Here is a 21,075-nt window from a genome sequence, read left to right on the forward strand (position 1 = left end):
CAAGGAGCAGTGGTCTCAAGTTGCAGTGGGGAGGTCTAGGTGGGATATTAGGAAAAACTTTTTCACTAGGAGGGTGGTGAAGCACTGGAATGGGTTCCCTAGGGAGGTGGTGGAATCTCCATCCTTAGAGGTTTTTAAGGTCAGGCTTGACAAAGCTTTGGCTGGGATGATTTAGTTGGGAATTGGCCCTGCTTTGAGCAGGGGGTTGGACTAGATGACCTCCTGAGGTCCCTTCCAACCCTGATATTCTATGATTCTATGAACAGAAAATGCCCCTGCACAGCTGTCAGCACTTCTGCCCTGGGCTAGTATCTCTGCCAGAAAGCAAGGCCACCCAGCCACTGCCTGCCTCTGTTAATCTCCCTTTGATTTTAGCATTGCAGGTGCTCTCTGGGGCAGCGGTGGCTGATACAGGTAGGTGGACTTCAGTCACTCCTCATTTCCACACATGCAGCAGGGGGGCATTAGCTGTGAGGTGTGTTTGTCCTTGTTAGCAGGGGGGAGGGTGCTGGGGGCCAGTCATTACCCCTAAGTCCAGGCAGGTGCATGGTTTGGGGCAAACACTTCCCAGCCATGCTGGGGATCCCCACCAGGGAGCACAATGGATGAGAGGCAGCAAGTGAAACTGGCCAGTGTGGGGTCAATCTCCAAGTGGAACTGAATGCACCCCAAGGGAGTGATCTCTGTGCCCCCAGCAGCTCCTTGGACTCAACCCTGGGCAGGACACCTCCTCTTGCACCCCCCTGGATCTCTAAGCTCCATCACATCCTATCCAAGTGGCTCCTTCCTCTATGCCCCCCCCAAGCTCCAGTGAGGGCAGGATGCTGCTGCCACCTACTGCCATGTATAAAGAGGGGTGACCACATCACCCCAACCCTCAGCAGCCCCCTCCCAGCTCCCTGCTCACTTCAGGCACAAGTTCCACCCCCATCTCACAGAAACTGCCTCTCTACCTACTCCCTTCCCAGCTCCCAAGACTCATCTAGCCCTAGTCTCTGCTCTGCTCCCTTCCCACTGCACTGTGGGCATGAGCACCTCTTCCTGTGCAGCTCCCACTGTCCTCAGCCGCGTCCTTCTCTCTCTTCCTCCATGGTTGCTATCAAAGCAACAGACAGAGGCCTCAGTGAGAACTGGGGGTGCATTGTGCTGGGCACTGCATGAGCACTGAGTCAGTCCCTGCCCCAGAGGCACAATGCTGGGCTTCTAGTACCACAGGCAGATGGGTGCAGCATTGGAGCTGTGGTGATGTGTAGACACAGACAGGATAGATGCACACATTGCTTATGTAGGGAGGCAGACAGGATAAATACACAGATAGCCACTATAGGCAAGAGAGATAGAGAGATGATGCAGTGTTGTTGTAGCCATGTTGGTACCAGGATACTAGAGAGACAAAGTGGGTGAGGTGAAGTCTTTTATTGGACCAACTTCGGGTGGAGAAAGGGGCACACTTTCGAGCTACACAGAGTCCTTCTTCGGGTCTGGAAAAAGGAATCAGAGTGTCACAGCTAAATGCAAGGTGGGACACACAAAAAAATCACTGGTGGGCGAACACTCTTCACAAAGCCATCACTCCGTATCTGACCTGTCAGTCCTCATCCTCAAAGGAAACCTGCACAGCGCCTCCAAAGACTGCCTGCAAGTTTAACTTTACTAGACACTAAAGTCATTGACTCAACCGATACTGGTTTTATGATTCATTACAACAATCTGTATCCCACCAACCCACTTTGTCCTATAACTGCAGGTATTAATTGGCCACTAATGTGTGCTTACTCCCTTTGCTAAACAATCTGTCCCAACTTGCATTTAGCTGTGACATTCTGATTACCTATTCCAGACCTGAAGAAGGGCTCTTGTGTATCTCAAAAGCTTGTCTCTCACCAGCAGAAGTTGGTCCAATAAAAGATATCTCCTCACCTACCTTGTCTCTCTCATATCCTGGGACTGACATGGCTACAACACTGTAGACAGACAGACAGCTGGTTCTCCATATGACACTGTTCAGTATCCCCCCGTGTCTCCTCAGATACACTCATGTACCCATATGGACCCAAGTTTGGAGACAGAAGAACCCCCAAGGCAGACGATGGGGCGTCTCCTGAAATCCCCATCTCAGTGCGCTTCTCCTTCTACAACAGGAGTTACCGCTCTCTTTACGTAAGTTGCTCATTCCCTCTGCGTGGGAGTGTTCTCCTCAGCAGCCCAAACCCTAGGATGATCTTCTGCACTGGCAGGCTCTTTGGTGGCCTCTGAGAAATGAATGGATGGGGTCTCAGTCCAGTGCTTAGTGGTAGGGTGACCAGACGTCCCGATAAAATCGGGACCGTCCCGGTATTTGGGTGGTTGTCCCGCATCCCGACCGAACTTTGGTCGGGATGCAATTTGTCCCGATATTTTGCTCCGCTGGCACCACTGGGTTTTTGTTTTTTTTCCCTTTTGATCTGCCGGCGGACCCTCCCCCCACATGTGTCCCGATATTTTCTTCATCTCATCTGGTCACCCTACTTAGTGGGCAGGCATCGGTATCCCCCAGTCAACATAGAATGGCCTCCTGGCTTAACCAATGCAGAGATCACATGGGTGAAATGAGCCAGGGAGGCTGAACTACCTACCCTCCAGGGGTGGGGTCCTTAGAGAGGGCAGCAATGAGGTCTATTGTCAAGGTAGCCACCAAATGCCTTTCTGTAGCCAGTAAAAAAAGTCTGCACAAACAGGCTCCAACATCCACTGAGTGCAGTGACAAGGACCACGTAAGACTATAAAAAGCGAAGCTGCTACACAGAAGCACGTAGGGGACAGATAAACCAGTATGTTGGGGAATGGATACCTAGACAGACAAGGTGGGGGAGGTAATATCTTCTATTGGACCAATTCCTGTTGGTGAGAGAGACAAGCTTTCAAGCTTACACAGAGCTCTTCAAGTCATAATATATTACTAATATATATATAAAAGATATTACCTCCCCCACCTTGTCTCTCTAATATTCTGGGACCGACACAGCTACGACACTGCATACAAAATAGATAGACAGACAGACAGATTGATCAATCGCTCAGTGAGTATGGGGAATGGATATGTGTGGTGATAAAAGATAGACCCTCAGCTCCTTTCCCACCCCCAGGTGAACAATAATGGCGTGGTGTCATTTGGCGTCCCTGTTAACCAATTCACACCTGACTCTTTCCCGCTGACCGATGGCCGGGCCTTTGTGGCGCCATTCTGGGCGGATGTGGATAACCGCATCACGGGCGAGGTGTGTTTCCGGCAGAGCCGAGACCCGCAGCTCTTGCAGAGAGTCACGGCTGACATCAACACCTACTTCCCCCACGAAGAGTTCACTGCGACCTGGCTCTTTGTGGCCACTTGGGACCGCGTGACCTTCTATGGCTCCAAATCCTCCAAGGTAAAGTACCAGAGGGTCTTGGTTATAGTGGAGGGGGGAATGCCTGGAGCCAGGCTTCCTAGGTTCTACCCCACCTCTGGGAGGGCAGTGGGGTATAGTAGTTAGAGCTGGAGGGGACTGGGAGTCAGGACTCCTGGGTTCTTTCCCCCAATCTGGGGAAAATGAGTCTAGTGGCTAAAACAGCAGAGACACGGACTCCGGACTCTTGGGTTCTAGTGCCAGCTTTGGGTAGGGAGTGGGGTACAATGGTTAGAGCAGAGGGGCTGGGAGTCAAAACTCCTAGATTCTATTTCTCTCCCCACCTCTGGGAGTGTGTGGTCCAGTGGCTGAGCTCAGTGGGAGCTGCAGGAGTGGGCTTGTGTTTATCTTGAATCCCTATTGTGCAATGTCTAGCTGTGAATGGTGTGAGCCTTTGGCAGGGTCTGCATGGCTCAATGGCTCCACTGAATGGGTGGCTCCTTACACCCTCCCCTGTACTACCTCAGCCAGGGTATCTGATCTCTCCAGGAAAACTGGCTGGAAACAGGGATCTCGCTAAAGCCAGCTGCTGGGTCAGAGCTGGAATTCTCACAGCAACTGAAAGGGGGGGTGAGGGGGGGGGTTGGGGCCAGATCCTCAACTGGGGTGAACTGGCATTGCTGCTTGGAAATTCATGGTGATTTACATCAGTTGAGCGTCTAGCTCTCTATGACCTCCTACATTAATGTGCATTAAATAAATGCCTGTTTATAATTAAACACACAATAACTGTCTTGATAAATCTTCATTAAATACGTCGTTAGGAACATTAGCTTTCAAAGACAATGAAACCAGGTTGCAGAGCTCCTCAGGCCAGAGGACTAAAGGGGTGCAGGAGCACAGGGCTCAATGCTACTATCACTCACCCTGGGGTAGATCAGGAGTAACCCCACTGAATATAATTGAGATACTCTTGATTTATATGAGCTGAGATCAGAATCTGGTTCCTAACCTCCAAAATATTCAACAGTTGTTTCATTGAATAACCCATTATTCCCATCTGGTGGCCAGTTTGGTGGCTTGTCTGGAGTGAGTGTGGTGGTTCTCAGCACATCTCCTAGGGGACAGGCATCGACATGACAACCAGCCCTTCCCTGCCACTAACACTAATTTAACCCATTCATCGTCCACCTCAGCAAAGAGACCAAGCATTGATTAGGCTGTGGCACCTGAACTTCCTTCCCACACAGGCGGGGGTCAGGGGTGAACATGGGACTACACCTGGCATGTGGAGAGAAGAACTTGGTCTTATGTGCTGGTTTGTGAATTTTCACTGATTGTCTTCCTCATGGTGGCTGCACTGTTGCAGGTGAACACCTTCCAGGTGGTTCTAACCACCGACGGCGACCTGTCCTTCATCATGCTGCACTATAGTGATATCCAGTGGACAACAGGGGCGGCGAGTGGTGGGGACCCCCATACTGGATTGGGGGGCACCCCAGCTCAGGTAGGTCTCGCCTTATTACTCCAGGCTGGAAAATTGGGAGGCTGAGAAGGTATGTTCAGCACACATGGGTAACACTTTCAATGGACATGTTGCCTAGAAGGGCCATCTCTCTGTATTATGGGAGGCAGCGTTTGTCTCTCTATCCATCCATCCATCCATCCCCATACAGTACCAGGTGTGTAGCTACCTACTGGACTCACAAGCCCCTTTCACCTTAGTACTAGTGATTAGGAAAGGAGACCAAGATCCAGGCCCTGAGTTCTAGTTTCAACAAAGCATGTGAGTCAGGACTCCTGAGTTCTTGGAGTCTATTCACAGCATGGGAGGGAGTGGGGTCTAGTGGGTCAGAGCAGGGGTCTGGGAGTCAGGACTCATGGATTCAATCCCAGCTCTAGTAGAAGAGTGGGGGTCAGTGGTTGAAGTGGGAGGACTGGGAGTCCCTTCGTTTGCATTTCTAGCTCTTGGAGTGAAGTGTAGTTTAGTGGTCACAGAAGTGATGAGTCAGTACCCCTGGGTACTTTTCCAGTTGGTGTGACCCATTGCAGTGCTCCTGTTCCTGCCCAGTAGGGGGCAGTGGTACAAAAACTGATTCTCCCGATGAGCCTGGTGCCTGCAGATGCCCCATCATGGACTGCCTGGCATTGCCAGGACCCATGTGTATCCTGGGTTCTGGCTGCCCATGGAGCTGGATCCGCAGCACTGGAGTCATGTCTCTCTCCGGCACAAACCGCTGCCACCTTCCTTTGATCCTGTTCCTGTTCATTCCCCTCTCAGGCTGGATTTAACAGTGGTGGGTCCAAAAATTACTTCAACATCCCTGGCTCACGGACCCCAAGCATCCTGAAGATCAGTTCAATGAGCAACATCAAGAGCCCTGGGCGCTGGGCCTTCCAGGTGGACAATTTCGCTGTGCCCAACGGCTGTGTCTACAACGGTGCGTGGCAGAGGCCGCAGCACTGCCGTCCAGTTGGGGGCGGCAACACCTCTCTCACACCAGTATATTACAGCCTGCACCTTGCACTTGCTTTGGCTAAGCCCCCTGTCTCTTCTCATTTCTGATCCACACACCCCACTTTGACCCCATCAAGGATTTCCATGAAGCGTGTAAGCCTGGCTGCTCTGGGCCTTTGTCTCTGTCTCTCCCAGGCACCCTAACACCTTCCGACCCGTTCCCTCGTCCATCCCATCCCTCTCCCGGTGCCTTCCTCCCCTCCCATCGCTCGCCCCATCTCTCTGTTCCCTTCTAGCCCATCCCTCTTTCTAGCCCCAGGCTAGAACCAGGCCTTCCAGGCCCTCTCTAGCCAACAACCCCGCCATGCCCCATCCTTCCCTTTAACCATATCTCCCCTGCTCCCAGATGTGTGTCTCCCTCCACCTAGGCCCAGGCAGCTGCTGCCTTCCTGATCTGCCCGTCCTGCCCAGATGGGCACAGACTCACATCTCCTGCTCTCTCTCTGCAGCCAACTTCCTGCCCCCCGGCACTTTCTTCTGGAGCGACCAGAAGTGCGAGCGCCGGTGCCAGTGCATGTATGGGGAGGACGGGGTGACATGCCATGCAAGGGGTTGCTCCCCAGATGAGGCCTGCCACCCAGCCTCCTGGTACCACGTGTGTCAGCCCATCAGCCGAGCAGCCTGCCAGGCATGGGGAGGGCGGCACTACAGCACCTTCGACGGGCAACTCTACCACTTCCAGGGGGCCTGCACCCACATGCTGTCACAGCTGTGTGCCCCCCCGCATCCCTCTGGCCTGGCACCATTCCGGGTGGAGGCAGAGAGTGAGGAGCCAGGAGCAGCACAGGGGGCACCCGGCACCCGCCTTGTCCGGGTGACAGTCTACGGGCAGGATATCGCCATGGCCAGGGGGGCCACTGGACACATCACGGTGAGTTGGGGGCTCCATGACATAAGCCCAGCCCCAGTGTAACTGCTCTGTCTTCAGACTCCCACAGCCCCCTAGCAACACAAGCCCCTCCTGTACTGTCCCCCAGTGCCCTCCTGCCCCAGCCCGTCCCGTATTGCCCCCCAGTGCCCTCCTGCCCCAGCCCCTCCAGTACTGCCCCCCAATGACCTCCTGCTCCAGCCCCTCCCATACTGCCCCCCAGTACCCTCCTGCCCTAGCCCCTCCTGTACTGTCCCCCAATGACCTCCTGCTCCAGCCCCTCCCATACTGCCCCCCAGCGCCCTCCTGCCCAGCCCCTCCTGTACTGCCCCGCAGTGACCACCTGCCCCAGCCCCTCCAGTACTGCCCCCCAGTGTCCCTCGTGCCCCAGCCCCTCCCGTACTGCCCCCAGTGCCCTCCTGTTCTGCCCCCCAATGACCTCCTGCCCCAGCCCCTCCCGTACTGCCCCCAGTGCCCTCCTGCCCCAGCCCCTCCCATACTGCCCCCAGTGCCCTCCTGCCCCAGCCCCTCCTGTACTGCCCCCAGTGCCCTCCTGCCCCAGCCCCTCCCATACTGCCCCCAGTGCCCTCCTGCCCCAGCCCCTCCTGTACTGCCCCCCAGTGCCCACCTGCCCCAACCCCTCCCGTACTGCTCCCCAGTGCCCTGCTGCCCCAGCCCCTCCCGTACTGCCCCCCAGTGCCCTCCGGCTCCAGCCCCTCTCGTACTGCCCTCCAGTGCCCACCTGCCCCAGCCCCTCCAGTACTGCCCCCCAGTGTCCCTCGTGCCCCAGCCCCTCCCATACTGCCCCCAGTGCCCTCCTGCCCCAGCCCCTCCCGTACTGCCCCCCAATGACCTCCTGCCCCAGCCCCTCCCGTACTGCCCCCAGCGCCCTCCTGCCCCAGCCCCTCCTGTACTGCCCCCCAATGATCTCCTGCCCCAGCCCCTCCCGTACTGCCCCCAGCGCCCTCCTGCCCCAGCCCCTCTCGTACTGCCCCCAGTGCCCTCCTGCCCCAGCCCCTCCCATACTGCTCCCCAGTGCCCTGCTGCCCCAGACCCTCCCATACTGCCCCCCAGTGCCCTCCGGCTCCAGCCCCTACCATACTGCCCCCAGTGCCCACCTGCCCCAGCCCCTCCCATACTGCCCTCCAGTGCCCACCTGCCCCAGCCCCTCCTGTACTGCCCCCAATGACCTCCTGCTCCAGCCCCTCCCATACTGCCCCCCAGTGCCCACCTGCCCCAGCCCCTCCCGTACCGCCCCCCAGTGCCCACCCATCCCAGCCCCTCCCGTACTGCCCCCAAGTGTCCCTCCTGCCATAGCCCCTCCCATACTGCCCCCAGTGCCCTCCTGCCCCAGCCCGTCCCGTATTGCCCCCCAGTGCCCTCCTGCTCCAGCCCTTCCCGTACTGCCCCCCAATGACCTCCTGCCCCAGCCCCTCCCATACTGCCTCCAGCGCCCTCCCATACTGCCCCCAGTGCCCTCCTGCCCCAGCCCCTCCTGTACTGCCCCCCAGTGCCCATCCGCCCCAGCCCCTCCCGTACTGCTCCCCAGTGCCCACCTGCCCCAGCCCCTCCCATACTGCTCCCCAGTGCCCACCCGCCCCAGCCCCTCCCGTACCGCCCCCCAGTGCCCACCCGCCCCAGCCCCTCCCGTACCGCCCCCCAGTGCCCACCCGCCCCAGCCCCTCCCGTACTGCCCCCAGTGCCCTCCTGCCCCAGCCCCTCCTGGACTGCCCCCCAGTGCCCATCCGCCCCAGCCCCTCCCGTACTGCTCCCCAGTGCCCACCTGCCCCAGCCCCTCCCATACTGCTCCCCAGTGCCCACCCGCCCCAGCCCCTCCCGTACCGCCCCCCAGTGCCCACCCGCCCCAGCCCCTCCCATACTGCCCCCAGTTCCCTCCTGCCCCAGCCCCTCCTGTACTGCCCCCCAGTGCCCACCTGCCCCAGCCCCTCCCGTACTGCCCCCAGTGCCCACCCGCCCCAGCCCCTCCCGTACCGCCCCCCAGTGCCCACCCGCTCCAGCCCCTCCCATACTGCCCCCGTTCCCTCCAGCCCCAGCCCCTCCTGTACTGCCCCCCAGTGCCCACCTGCCCCAGCCCCTCCCGTACTGCCCCCAGTGCCCACCCGCCCCAGCCCCTCCCGTACCGCCCCCCAGTGCCCACCCGCTCCAGCCCCTCCCATACTGCCCCCGTTCCCTCCAGCCCCAGCCCCTCCTGTACTGCCCCCCAGTGCCCACCTGCCCCAGCCCCTCCCGTACCGCCCCCCAGTGCCCTCCTGCCCCAGCCCCTCCCGTACCGCCCCCCAGTACCCTCCTGCCCTAGCCCCTCCCGTACTGCTCCCCAGTACCCTCCTGCCTAGCCCCTCCCGTACTGCCCCCAGTGCCCTCCTGCCCCAGCCCCTCCCGTACTGCCCCCAGTGCCCTCCTGCCCCAGCCCCTCCCGTACTGCCCTCCAGTGCCCTCCTGCTCCAGCCCCTCCCGTACCGCCCCCCAGGGCCCTCCTGCTCCAGCCCCGCCCTGTCCCCAATCAGGATTTAGCTCCTCCCTCTCTCCTTCCAGTTGCCGTTGCCAGCGGATGGGAGGGGCGGGAGATCCCTGCGCGTGCTCTGCTCAGCGCCGTCCCACCCCCTCTGCTCCAGCCTCGCGCTGCGGCTGTCGGGCTCTCCCAGCTGCGCACGCGCAGAGGAGACGACGGAAGAAAGGCGGGAAAGAACTAAGCATTGTTATCACGCTCCTCAGCCCCCTCTCTTCTCCCCTCTCACCCCCTTCCCCCGTCACCTACAGCCCCCCTCGCTTCTTAGCTCCTCCCTTATCTGCCTGCAGCCCCTTCCCCTCAGCCCCGTTCCTCACCTGCCCCTCAGCCCCCCACCTGCCCTATGCCCCTCAGCCCTCCTCCCCCCACCTGCCCTATGCCCCTTCCCCCCACCTGCCCTCAGCCCTCCTCCCCCCCACCTGTCCTCAGGCCCTTCCCCTCAGCCCCATTCCTCACCTGCCCCTCAGCCCTCCTCCCCCCACCTGCCCTCAGCCCCTTCCCTCCACCTGCCCCACGGGCAGAGTGGCAGTAACATTTGCTCTCTGGCCGGGGTGTAGGCAGACGCTTCCCCATCCCAACCTGCCCGTACTGGTTAGTATTTAACAAGTTACTCCAAGGAAAGGGCTCCCCTAGGGCGTGTTGTCATCAGTGCTGTGCTCCTGAAAATGAGGGTGCGGTGGCAGGTGTGTTCGTGCCAGTTCATCTCAGGCTGCTCCAGTTTGGCTGAAGCTCCAGACTGGGAAAGCTGGGCCAGAATTCCTGCCCGGGGTCACAAATCCAAAGGATCTCTGCTATGTCCCAGCTTTTAAACAGTCCCTTGAATGAGCCCCATCACTGTGCCCGCCCCACACGGGTTCCCACACTTCTTTAAGGGCAGGCCATGACCGAGCCTCAGGGCTAAAGCCCTCATGCTTCATGCCGGGAGCTCTGGCCAGTGAGTCCAACTGAGGCAGACTCCTGGTCAGAAACTTTTACCCTTTTCAGGGACCAATGCACCTCAATGAGTGTTTGCAGTGACGCCAGGCAGCCCTTTCACATCAGAGCTGGGTTTATTAATCAACTGGAGCCCAGCACTGAAGTCCTCAGCTTAGTGCAGAGAAGCAAAAGTGGAGGCAGAGTTCAGACTGGCCAACATCAGGGCTGCTGCAGAATCCATTTTGGCTTGGGCTCTCTCTTTGGGCTGGTCTACACTAGGGGGGGGGATCGATCCAAGATACGCAACTTCAGCGACGCGAATAGCGTCGCTGAAGTCGAAGTATCTTGGATCGAATTACCTGGGGTCCAGACGGCGCGGGATCGATGGCCGCGCGGCTCCCCCGTTGACTGCGCTACCGCCGCTCGTTCTGGTGGAGTTCCGGAGTCGACGGTGAGCGCGTTCGGGGATCGATATATCGCGTCTTAACGAGATATGTCGATTGCTACCCGCCGATAGGGCGGGTAGTGAAGACGTACCCATTGTCAGTCCCAGCCTCAGGTGAGAGCTTCTGTGTCTCTCCAAAGACCAGCTCTTAAGACAGCAACGGACACCCTTTGGTCCATTGATCTCCTCCTGCAGGACTCCTGCTAAGTTCACATGTCTCATCTACCCGAGTTTCCCTTTGTTAGGTGTCCATTGTTCAGTCCTTGGGTTCCCCATTGTCTTTTTGGAGCCTCTATTAATATGGGTCGGTTTCAGTCAGTTAACAGCTCATTCATACCACCACAGACAGTTTAGTGACACAAACACCTCACATCTCCTGCTCTGCCCCAATAGCAGCGTCTTATCCCTGGTCAAGGAAGTCATTGCCAGGCATATCACTGAGAAAAATATTACATAAAATTACCACTTTGTCCCAGTAGGTAAAAGTGCAGTCTGTTTGGCAAAGAGATTATTTTCTCCCAAGTGTTTTTTTCTCCTGTGTTATTCCTTGACTTTAGCAAAGCTTTTGATACGGTCTCCCACAGTATTCTTGCCAGCAAGTTAAAGAAGTATGGGCTGAATGAATGGACTATAAGGTGGATAGAAAGCTGGCAAGATCACCGGGCTGAAAGAGTAGTGATCAATGGTTCCATGTCTAGTTGGCAGCCGGTATCAAGCGGAGTGCCCCAAAGGTCGGTCCTGGGGCCGGTTTTGTTCAATATCATCATTAATGATCTGGAGGATGGAGTGGATTGCACCCTCAGCAAGTTTGCAGATGACACTAAACTGGGAGGAGTGGTAGATACGCTGGAGGGTAGGGATAGGATACAGAGGGACCTAGACAAATTAGAGGATTGGGCCAAAAGAATTCTGATGAGATTCAACAAGGACAAGTGCAGAGTCCTGCACTTAGGACGGAAGAATCCCATGCACTGCTACAGACTAGGGACCGAGTGGGTAGGCAGCAGTTCTGCAGAAAAGGACCTAGGGGTTACAGTGGACGAGAAGCTGGATATGAGTCAACAGTGTGCCCTTGTTGCCAAGAAGGCTAATGGCATTTTGAGCTGTATAAGTAGGAGAATTGTCAGCAGATTGAGGGATGTGATAATCCCCCTCTATTCGGCATTGGTGAGGCCTGATCTGGAGTACTATGTCCAGTTTTGGGCCCCCCACTACAAGAAGGATGTGGAAAAATTGGAAAGAGTTCAACAGAGGGCAGCCAAAATGATTAGGGGGCTGGAGGGAATTGGGATTGTTTAGTTTGCAGAAGAGAAGAATGAGGGGGGATTTGATAGCTGCTTTCAGCTATCTGAAAGGGGGTTCCAAAGAGAATGGATCTAGACTGTTCTCAGTGGTACCAGATGACAGAACACGGAGCAATGGTCTCAAGTTGCAGTGGGGAAGGTTTAGGTTGGATATTAGGAAAAACTTTTCAACTAGGAGGGTGGTGAATCACTGGAATGGGTTACCTAGGGAGGTGATGGAATCTCCTTCCTTAGAGGTTTTTAAGGTCAGGCTTGACAAAGCCCTGGCTGGGCTGATTTAGTTGGGGATTGGTCCTGCTTTGAGCAGGGGGTTGGACTAGATGACCTCCTGAGGTCCCTTCCAACCCTGATATTCTTTGATTCTGAGGTAAACAGGAGTTAACAAAACAAGCAAACAAAACAGAGTTTTAAGCAGTCTCAATGAAATTTTCTTCCCCTCTCAATCAGTCTGGTTTACTAGCATGGGGTCTCTAATGTCATAATCCTCTTAGTTTTCTGGTTGACCATAGGGTCTTTCAGGAAAAAAACAGGTAGGCACAACCTGGATTTCTAATGTAAATTAAAAAAAAATAATCCAGTCCTAAAATCAACCCTTTCAGGTCTTTAGATGCTATATATTTATAGATTTTTCTGGCTAGAAGGGTGGTCCCTTATGATCATTAAGCATGGCCTCAGAATTTCACCCACTGATTGCTTCATCAATCCTATAACTTCTGGTTAAGGTGAGCATACATGTTTAAAAGAGACATGCAGTTTTAATGTAAAGATTCTTAGCGATGGAGAATTGCTAGGTCAGTTGTCTCAATAGTTAATTCCCCTCACTGTTAAAAAAAAAAAATGCATCTCATTTCCGCTCTGAATTTCTTTCTCTTCAGCTTCCAGCCATTGATTTTTATTCTGCCTTTTTGTCTGCTGGATTAAAGAGCCCTCTTCTCTCAGAAATCTGCTCCCCATGTAGAATTTTATAGATTATAAGGCGGGGCCATGAGGAGAAATAAGCTAGTGAGCATGATCCTCAGCTGTTGTAAATCAGTGTAGCTCAGCTGAAGGTAATAGAACTGTGCTGATTCACACCAGCTGAGGATCTGGCCCAATGCCTCTAGAGTACTTTATAATGAAGATCACTAGAGAAGAGCTCAGTGTTTTATTCTCATCAATCCCCTGCTAGGTGAATGGGATAAAGTCTCTCCTTCCGGTCACTCTTCTCAATGGGAAGATCCGAGCGCACCAGAATGGCTTCTCTGTGAAAGTTGCCACTGATTTTGGGGTGGAGGTTTCCTATGATGGGATTCAACGTGTGGAGGTCACCGTGCCCTCGACTTACCGTAACTTCACCTGCGGCCTGTGCGGGACACTGACTGGTGACCCCTCCGATGACTTCCAGACTCCAAATGGCACCTTAGTCACGTCAGCTGCTCTCTTTGCCACAAGCTGGCAGGTGAAGGGTGACAGGCGCCAGTGTGTGGAGGACCAGGAGCTGCCTTCTTGTCCCACTGCTGAACAGGCTCGTTATTCTGGTCACGACTACTGTGGCATTATGAAAATGTCTCCAGGCCCCTTCACAGCCTGCGCTCAGACCCTATCCCAGGCAGGCTTGGTGGAAAACTGTATGTATGACCTCTGCATGTCCAGGGGGAATCGGACTGTGCTGTGTGGGGTTCTAGGCGCTTACACAGAGAGCTGCCAGGCAGCCAACGTCACTGTTGGGCAGTGGAGAACAGACCAGTTTTGTGGTGAGTAAAACCTTTACAAATCTTTAGCTAACCATTTTGTGTGTAAAGCACTTATATGGCCTCCATTACTGCAATTACTCCATTACTGATTGCCTCACAATCTTCAATACATTTTTTTCTCACAGTACTTCTGGGAGGCAGGGCACTGCTATTCCATAGATAGGGACCTGAGCCACGCAGAGCCTCAGGCTATGTCTACACCAGTGGTTCTCAAATTTTTGTACTGGTGACCCCTTTCACACAGCAAGCCTCTGAGTGCGACCTCCCCTTATAAATTAAAAACACCTTTTTCTATATTTAACACCATTATAAATGCTGGAGGCAAAGCGGGCTTTGGGGTGGAGACTGACAGCTCATGACCCCCCATATAATAACCTCGCGACCCCCTAAGGGGTCCCGACTCCCAGTTTGAGAACCCCTGGTCTACACGGCACGGCAGTATGGACTCCGGGGGTGTGAATTGTAGAATACACCAAATTGTTGCGCTCTAGTTGCCCCATGTGGACACTGCTGGGGTGGACTAAAAGTTATCTAGTTCACGTTAATATAGTCGTCTTTCATACAGGCAGTGCTAGCGTGAACTAGTTACCCTTTAGTTCATGCCAGCAGCATCCACATGGGTAGTTAGAGTACAGCACACTAGGGTGCGCTGCAATTCTCACCCCTATAGGCCAAAGTCCACCCAAGGTCATACAGGAAATACCCCTTGGGCCTAATTCTGATCTCATTTCCACACTGGCTCCAGTGGAGTTACTTCTGACGTATGCAGCTGTGAGATTAGAATCAGACCCTTTGTTTACTTCTCAGATTCCACTGACTTGGGGTGGGAGAGCCGGTAAGAAATAAAATTATTGGTGTCATTATTACTAACAATTTCATCTGCATTGGAGAGGAAGGATGGACCCCTTGGGCAAGGTATTGAACTGGGGTCTGAGTTCAATTCCTGCTCTGCCACAGACTTCCTGCGTGACCTTTGGCAAGTCTGTGTGCCTCAGTTCTCCATCTGTAAACTGGTGGTAGTAATCCTTTTCTCCATCTCTTGTCTAGTTAGGTTGTAAACTCTGATGCAGGGACTGTTTCTTACTATTCTTAGTATCTGTACAGTGTCTAGCATAACAAGGCCCTGATCTCGGTTCAGGTGTCTAGATGCTACTTTAATACAAAGAGTAAATAATAATAGCAGGATTTTCTCAGAATATATGTTATTCCCAGTAGAGTACAATGTGCCCGCCCAGTACTTAAAGTATAATTTTTGCTGTCTAATGATCTGGGTTATTTCCTGAAACTATATAATTAATTTTCATTATTTGTACTTCACCTGTTATCACCTATAATCATTTAAATCTCATATTAAATGTATATAGGTTTCAATCAAACTTTAGGATAAAGTTACATTTATAAATGGCTTATAAAAAGTTAATACATGATTGGGTATTATAAGCATGTTACAGACATGAGCGTCTGAGTTGTTTTATTCAGGAGGTCAGACGAAATGATCTAATGGTTCCTTCTGGTCTTAAAGCTATGAAACAGATAGAGGGTTATATGTAGTCTGTTAACCAATGGAACTCTTTGACAGTCATTTGATCATTTATTAAAACATGTATTAATCATTTATTAACTATTTATAAATGGAACCTTAATATAAAGTGTGACCAATTATTATCTGATTCTAAACAGAAAAGTACATATGTGGCTATGTACTTTAATTATGATCTGCAAGATTACGCCAGTTAAGAATATGATGCTATAATATAGCTTATTTCCACAACCAGATCTTCAGCTAGTGTACATTGGCATTGGTCCAGCTCCCTAGATTTCATACAAAACTTACCTTGGAGGTTTCTTGTCCAGTTCCACCCCATGCTGAGAATTACCTGGACATGCTGGAGGTTATAATACCTTGTCCAGAGAAGTTTCAGAGTAGCAGCCGTGTTAGTCTGTATCTGCAAAAAGAACAGAAGTATTTGTGGCACCTTAGAGACTAACGAATTTATTTGAGCATAAGCTTTCGTGGGCTACATCCCAATTCTTCGGATGCATAGAATGGAACATATATTGAGGATATATATATACACTGTGACAAAGTTCCTCCTCTATCTTGGTGGGTCCTGCGCTTATTGGCGGATTTTCTTGCCTCAGAGATTCACCATGTGGGTTGGGGAACAGCCCAGAGACCTTCCCCTCTGGGAGAACCCACAGTCCAGGTCAATTGGAGGTTTGGGGGGAACCCAGGCCCGCCCTCTACTCCGGGTTCCAGCCCAGGGCCCTGTGGATTGCAGCTGTCTATAGTGCCTCCTGTAACAGTTGCATGACAGCTACAACTCCCTGGGCTACTTCCCCATGGCCTCCTCCAAACACCTTCCTTATTCGCACCACAGGACCTTCCTCTTGGTGTCTGATAACGCTTGTGCTCCTCAGTCCTCCAGCAGCATAGCCTCTCACTCTCAGCTCCTTGCGCCTCTTGCTCCCAGCTCCTCACACTCGCACCACAAACTGAAGTGAGCTCCTTTTTAAAACCCAGGTGCCCTGATTAGCCTGCCTTAATTGATTCTAGCAGCTTCTTCTTAATTGGCTCCAGGTGTCCTAATTAGCCTGCCTGCCTTAACTGGTTCTAGCAGGTTCCTGATTACTCTAGTGCAGCTCCTGCTCTGGTCACTCAGGGAACAGAAAACTACTCATCCAGTGACCAGTATATTTGCCCTCTACCAGACTCCTGTACCCCACTGGTCTGGGTCTGTCACATATCCCTCCCCCCTGCTCAACGTCAAGGGGTTGGGCAGCTTGGGACGCCAGACAGTGCACACGTGACAAGCCATCGGCGTTGCCATGACGGCTCCCTGCTCTGTGTTGCACAAGGAACTGGAAAGGTTGGAGGGATAAGAACCATCTGGTCACCCTTGTGTTCTTCTCCTTGTTCCGCTGCATCTATTGAAGAGGGGCATGGTTGGTCACGAGGACAAATCTGTGCCCGAGCAGGTAGTAGCGCAATGTTTCCATGGCCCATTTTACAGCGAGGCATTCTCTTTCCACCACTGCATATTTTTGTTCCCTTGGAAGGAGTTTCCGACTGAGGTATAGAATTGGGTGTTCCTCCTCCCCGACCATCTGTGATAGAACGGCCCCCAACCCTACTTCCGATGCATCCGTCTGCAGAATAAACTCCTTGGTGAAATCAGGGGCTATCAGTACGGGGTTATTGCAGAGGGCAGTCCGTAGGTCTGTGAATGCTTCCTCTGCTGCGTCAGACCATCTCACCAGATCAGGTCCACGGGCTTTCACTAGGTCTGTCAGGGGGCTTGCCCTTGTGGCAAAGTGGGGGATAAATCGTTGGTAATACCCCACCACACCTAGGAACGCCCAGACTTGTTTCTTGCGACTTGGTCGGGGCCAATTTTGGATGGCCTCTAACTTGTTCACTTGGGGTTTTACCAGACCTTTTCCCACAACGTAGCCAAGATATTTGGCCTCTGTAAACCCTACAGCGCACTTGGCAGGGTTTGCTGTAAGGCCAGCTCGCCTGAAGGTATCGAGGACTGCCTCCACCTTCTCCAGGTGGGTTTTCCAGTCTGGGGTATGAATGACCACATCGTCCGAGTAGGCAGCAGCATAACTGTTATGCGGGCATAATAGCTTGTCCATGAGGCGCTGGAAGGTAGCTGGGGCCCCATGTAGTCCAAAAGGGAGGACAGTATATTGAAAGAGACCCTCTGGTGTAGAGAACGCCGTCTTTTCCTTTGCGTCTTCTGCAAGGGGAATCTGCCAGTACCCCTTTGTCAAGTCTAGGGTAGTCAAGTACCGGGCATTACCCAGACGGTCCACTTGCTCATCTATGCGAGGTATTGGGTACGCGTCGAACTGGGATACTTCGTTTAGTCGCCAGAAGTCGTTGCAAAATCTTGTGGTGCCATCAGGTTTGGGTACCAGCACGATTGGGCTGGACCACTGACTGTGGGATTCTTCGATGATCCCCAACTCCAGCATTTTTTTTTACTTCTGCTTTTATTTCCTCCCTTTTTGCCGCTGGCACCCGATAGGGCCTCATTGTTACTCTGGCCCCAGGGTTCGTGACGATGTGGTGATATGTCTCGGTTGTTCGACCCGGTTTTGTCGAGAACACATCTTGGTTCCGGAAGATCATCTCAGACACCTCATTCTTCTGGTCTGGTGTTAAATCGGGAGACACTCTCACCTGTTTGGAAGGCTTGTTTTCCTGGGTTAGGTCTTTTTGGACCCATGCCAGGGTCTTCTCTACCCCCAAATGCCCCCTAAAAAGATGACTATGAGCAAGACTTAATACAGTGTTCTGGTGTTTTTGAGGTACTAGGATCTGCTGTACCGTCTGCCCCTGTACTGGTGCAACCCGGTATAAGAGATCCTTCTTCATTATGAAGTAGGGTCCTGGTCCCTGGGTTTTTCCTTCCATGGAGACCCCATCTATTTCAGTCACCTCCTTCCTAATGTTGTCATACCTTGGGTCTTCTGCCTGGTCCCGTCCAAAATTTCCTCTCCCGGGGCTAATCTGCCCAAGATCTAGGGGCCCGGTCTCTGTTGCCTCTACTGGTTCAGAAGCATTAGGGTGGGGGTCAGACTCAGGTGCTTCTCCCTCCTGCGTGGCCTCCTTTTCAGCTGTGCGGGTCCGCCTACCTACAAGAGCGACCCTCTGGCTTTGGGTCAGTATTCGGGTTCCCAAGGCCTTAGCTGCCCTTCTTTCCCTTTTTGTTTTTCTACCCTGTCTGGGAGTGGAGAACAAATCTGGGGATATTTCAGAGAATATTGGGGGTTGACAGTCTGCTGTGGATGCCTCATCAATTTTAGGGTCCCCATCTTTCTCCAATCCCCTTACTGGGAGTAAGTTTCCAAATCTTGGGAAGTCCCTCCCTATGAGCACCGGGTATGGAAGTTTAGGGATTACACCTGCTGCTACCTCAGTAGTGTTCCCTTGGATCTCGATTTTTACTGGGATGGTGGGGTAGTAACTAACTGTCCCATGGACGCATGTTATCCTCGTACGTTTAGCCTGCAGCAGCTGACTACGCTTCACGAGCTTCCCTGAGATAAGCGTGATAGCACTCCTCGAATCAACCAGTGCCGTGGTCCCTACCCCATTTAGTTTCACTGGTCTAGTATACATATGTGGGGTTAGTGAGACCCCCACAAGGTGGATTAGGGAGCATGGATCTGGCCAGTTCCCCAGGTTACACTGCATAGGCTCCTCAGCATTGGGACACTGTGCAGCTATGTGTCCCCACTCCCCGCAGGCATAACATCTGTATGGAGCCCTAGGAGTTCCCCGGTCTCTTGGTTTGGGCAGTCTAACATCACGATCCTCTTCTCCCTCAGTGTTCCGACTCTTTGTGGCCTCTAATGGGCCTTCAGCCTCTCTCTTTTTCCACCTGGGCCCTCCTGGTGGCCCAGTCACCCGAACTTTAGGGCTTGGTGCTGCTAGTTTAACCCGGGGTGCCTCTTCCTTAACTGGTCGGGTCAGCTCCCTCGCTGTCCTTCGCCTCTCTACCAGGGCGACAACCTCATCATAGGTGGAGGGTTCGTTCTGGCTTACCCAGGCACGAAGGTCTGGTGGTAGTCCCCTCATGTATCGGTTGATGACCAGAACCGCTAGTATCTCTTCCAGACTCTGGGACTCTGTTTGCAACCACTTTCGTGCGAGATGGATGAGGTCATACAATTGGGACCGCGGGGTTTTGTCTTCCTGGTACCTCCAACCATGATACTGCTGGGCCCGCACTGCTGTCGTTACCCCAGATCTGGCCAGGATCTCTGCTTTCAGCTGGAGGTAGTCTGCCGCAGCCTCTTCAGGCAGATCATGGTAGGCCTTCTGGGCCTCCCCACACAGGAATGGGGCAAGGATGCCAGACCACTGATCTCGAGGCCAGGCCTCCCGTAGGGCTGTCCTCTCAAAGGCCAGAAGGTATGCCTCTACATCATCCTCCCGTGTCATTTTCTGCAGCCAATGGCTGGCCCGTATGAGCCGCGTCCCATCATGGCCGCGATTCAGCTCTGTAAGGGACTTTACCTGGTTTACCAATTCCTGCAACATAGCTCGGTCTTGAGCAGCCTGGTCCATCAGCAGGCGATTAGTCTCTTGCTGCAGCCGCACTGCCTCCTGTTGGGCGGCTGCCTGGACACGGGTAGCCTCCTGCTGGGCCGCCGTAGCTTGTATCAGTGCCCGCACTACGTCATCCATTGTGGTGAAAAAAATAAACCCTCTCCTTTTTTTGTTTTTTATTTTTTTGTTTTTTGTTTAAATCACCCTCCTTCTTCCGCCGCGCTGTGCACCCCAAGATCCCACCCCTGACACCAGTGTGACAAAGTTCCTCCTCTATCTTGGTGGGTCCTGCGCTTATTGGCGGATTTTCTTGCCTCAGAGATTCACCATGTGGGTTGGGGAACAGCCCAGAGACCTTCCCCTCTGGGAGAACCCACAGTCCAGGTCAATTGGGAGGTTTGGGGGGAACCCGGGCCCGCCCTCTACTCCGGGTTCCAGCCCAGGGCCCTGTGGATTGCAGCTGTCTATAGTGCCTCCTGTAACAGCTGCATGACAGCTACAACTCCCTGGGCTACTTCCCCATGGCCTCCTCCAAACACCTTCCTTATTCTCACCACAGGACCTTCCTCCTGGTGTCTGATAACGCTTGTGCTCCTCAGTCCTCCAGCAGCACACCCTCTCACTCTCAGCTCCTTGCGCCTCTTGCTCCCAGCTCCTCACACTCGCACCACAAACTGAAGTGAGCTCCTTTTTAAAACCCAGGTGCCCTGATTAGCCTGCCTTAATTGATTCTAGCAGCTTCTTCTTAATTGGCTCCAGGTGTCCTAATTAGTCTGCCTGTCTTAACTGGTTCTAGCAGGTTCCTGATTACTCTAGTGCAGCCCCTGCTCTGGTCACTCAGGGAACAGAAAACTACTCATCCAGTGACCAGTATATTTGCCCTCTACCAGACTCCTGTACCCCACTGGTCTGGGTCTGTCACAAGACACACATACAGAGAGCATGAACAGGTGGGAGTTGGTTTACCAACTCTGAGAGGCCAATTAAGTAAGAGAAAAAAAACTTTTGAAGTGATAATCAAGATAGCCCAGTACAGAGAGTTTGATAAGAAGTGTGAGAATACTTACATGGGGAGATAGAGTCAATGTTTGTAATGGCTCAGCCATTCCCAGTCTCTATTCAAGCCTAAGTTGATTGTATCTAGTTTGCATATCAATTCAAGCTCAGCAGTTTCTCGTTGGAGTCTGTTTTTGAAGCTTTTCTGTTGCAAAATTGCCACCCGCAGGTCTGTCATTGAGTGACCAGACAGGTTAAAGTGTTCTTCTACTGGTTTTTGAATGTTATGATTCCTGATGTAAGATTTGTGTCCATTAATTCTTTTGCGTAGAGACTG

The 21,075-nt window shown here is 53.4% G+C and overlaps 1 protein-coding gene across 1 annotated transcript; it reads left to right on the forward strand.

Moving 5' to 3' along the window:
- The first annotated feature begins 2,037 nt into the window (after positions 1-2,037).
- Positions 2,038-13,683, forward strand: LOC135892196 (alpha-tectorin-like). The gene is made up of 6 exons (XM_065419908.1): positions 2,038-2,160; positions 3,126-3,407; positions 4,735-4,872; positions 5,647-5,806; positions 6,333-6,754; positions 13,111-13,683. The coding sequence occupies exons 1-6, from the start codon at positions 2,038-2,040 to the stop codon at positions 13,681-13,683; spliced, it is 1,698 nt and encodes a 565-aa protein (XP_065275980.1).
- The last annotated feature ends 7,392 nt before the right edge of the window (positions 13,684-21,075 follow it).

Source organism: Emys orbicularis, chromosome 20 (genome assembly GCF_028017835.1).
Source record: "Emys orbicularis isolate rEmyOrb1 chromosome 20, rEmyOrb1.hap1, whole genome shotgun sequence".
Classification (NCBI taxonomy): domain Eukaryota; kingdom Metazoa; phylum Chordata; order Testudines; family Emydidae; genus Emys; species Emys orbicularis.

Bases quoted from the DNA above. Each gene is read 5' to 3' on its own strand.
- LOC135892196 (XM_065419908.1), top strand. From the start codon at position 2,038: ATGTACCCATATGGACCCAAGTTTGGAGACAGAAGAACCCCCAAGGCA. The intron at 2,161-3,125 runs GTAAGTTGCTCA...TCCCACCCCCAG, and splicing joins GGAGTTACCGCTCTCTTTAC to GTGAACAATAATGGCGTGGT. The intron at 4,873-5,646 runs GTAGGTCTCGCC...TTCCCCTCTCAG, and splicing joins TGGGGGGCACCCCAGCTCAG to GCTGGATTTAACAGTGGTGG.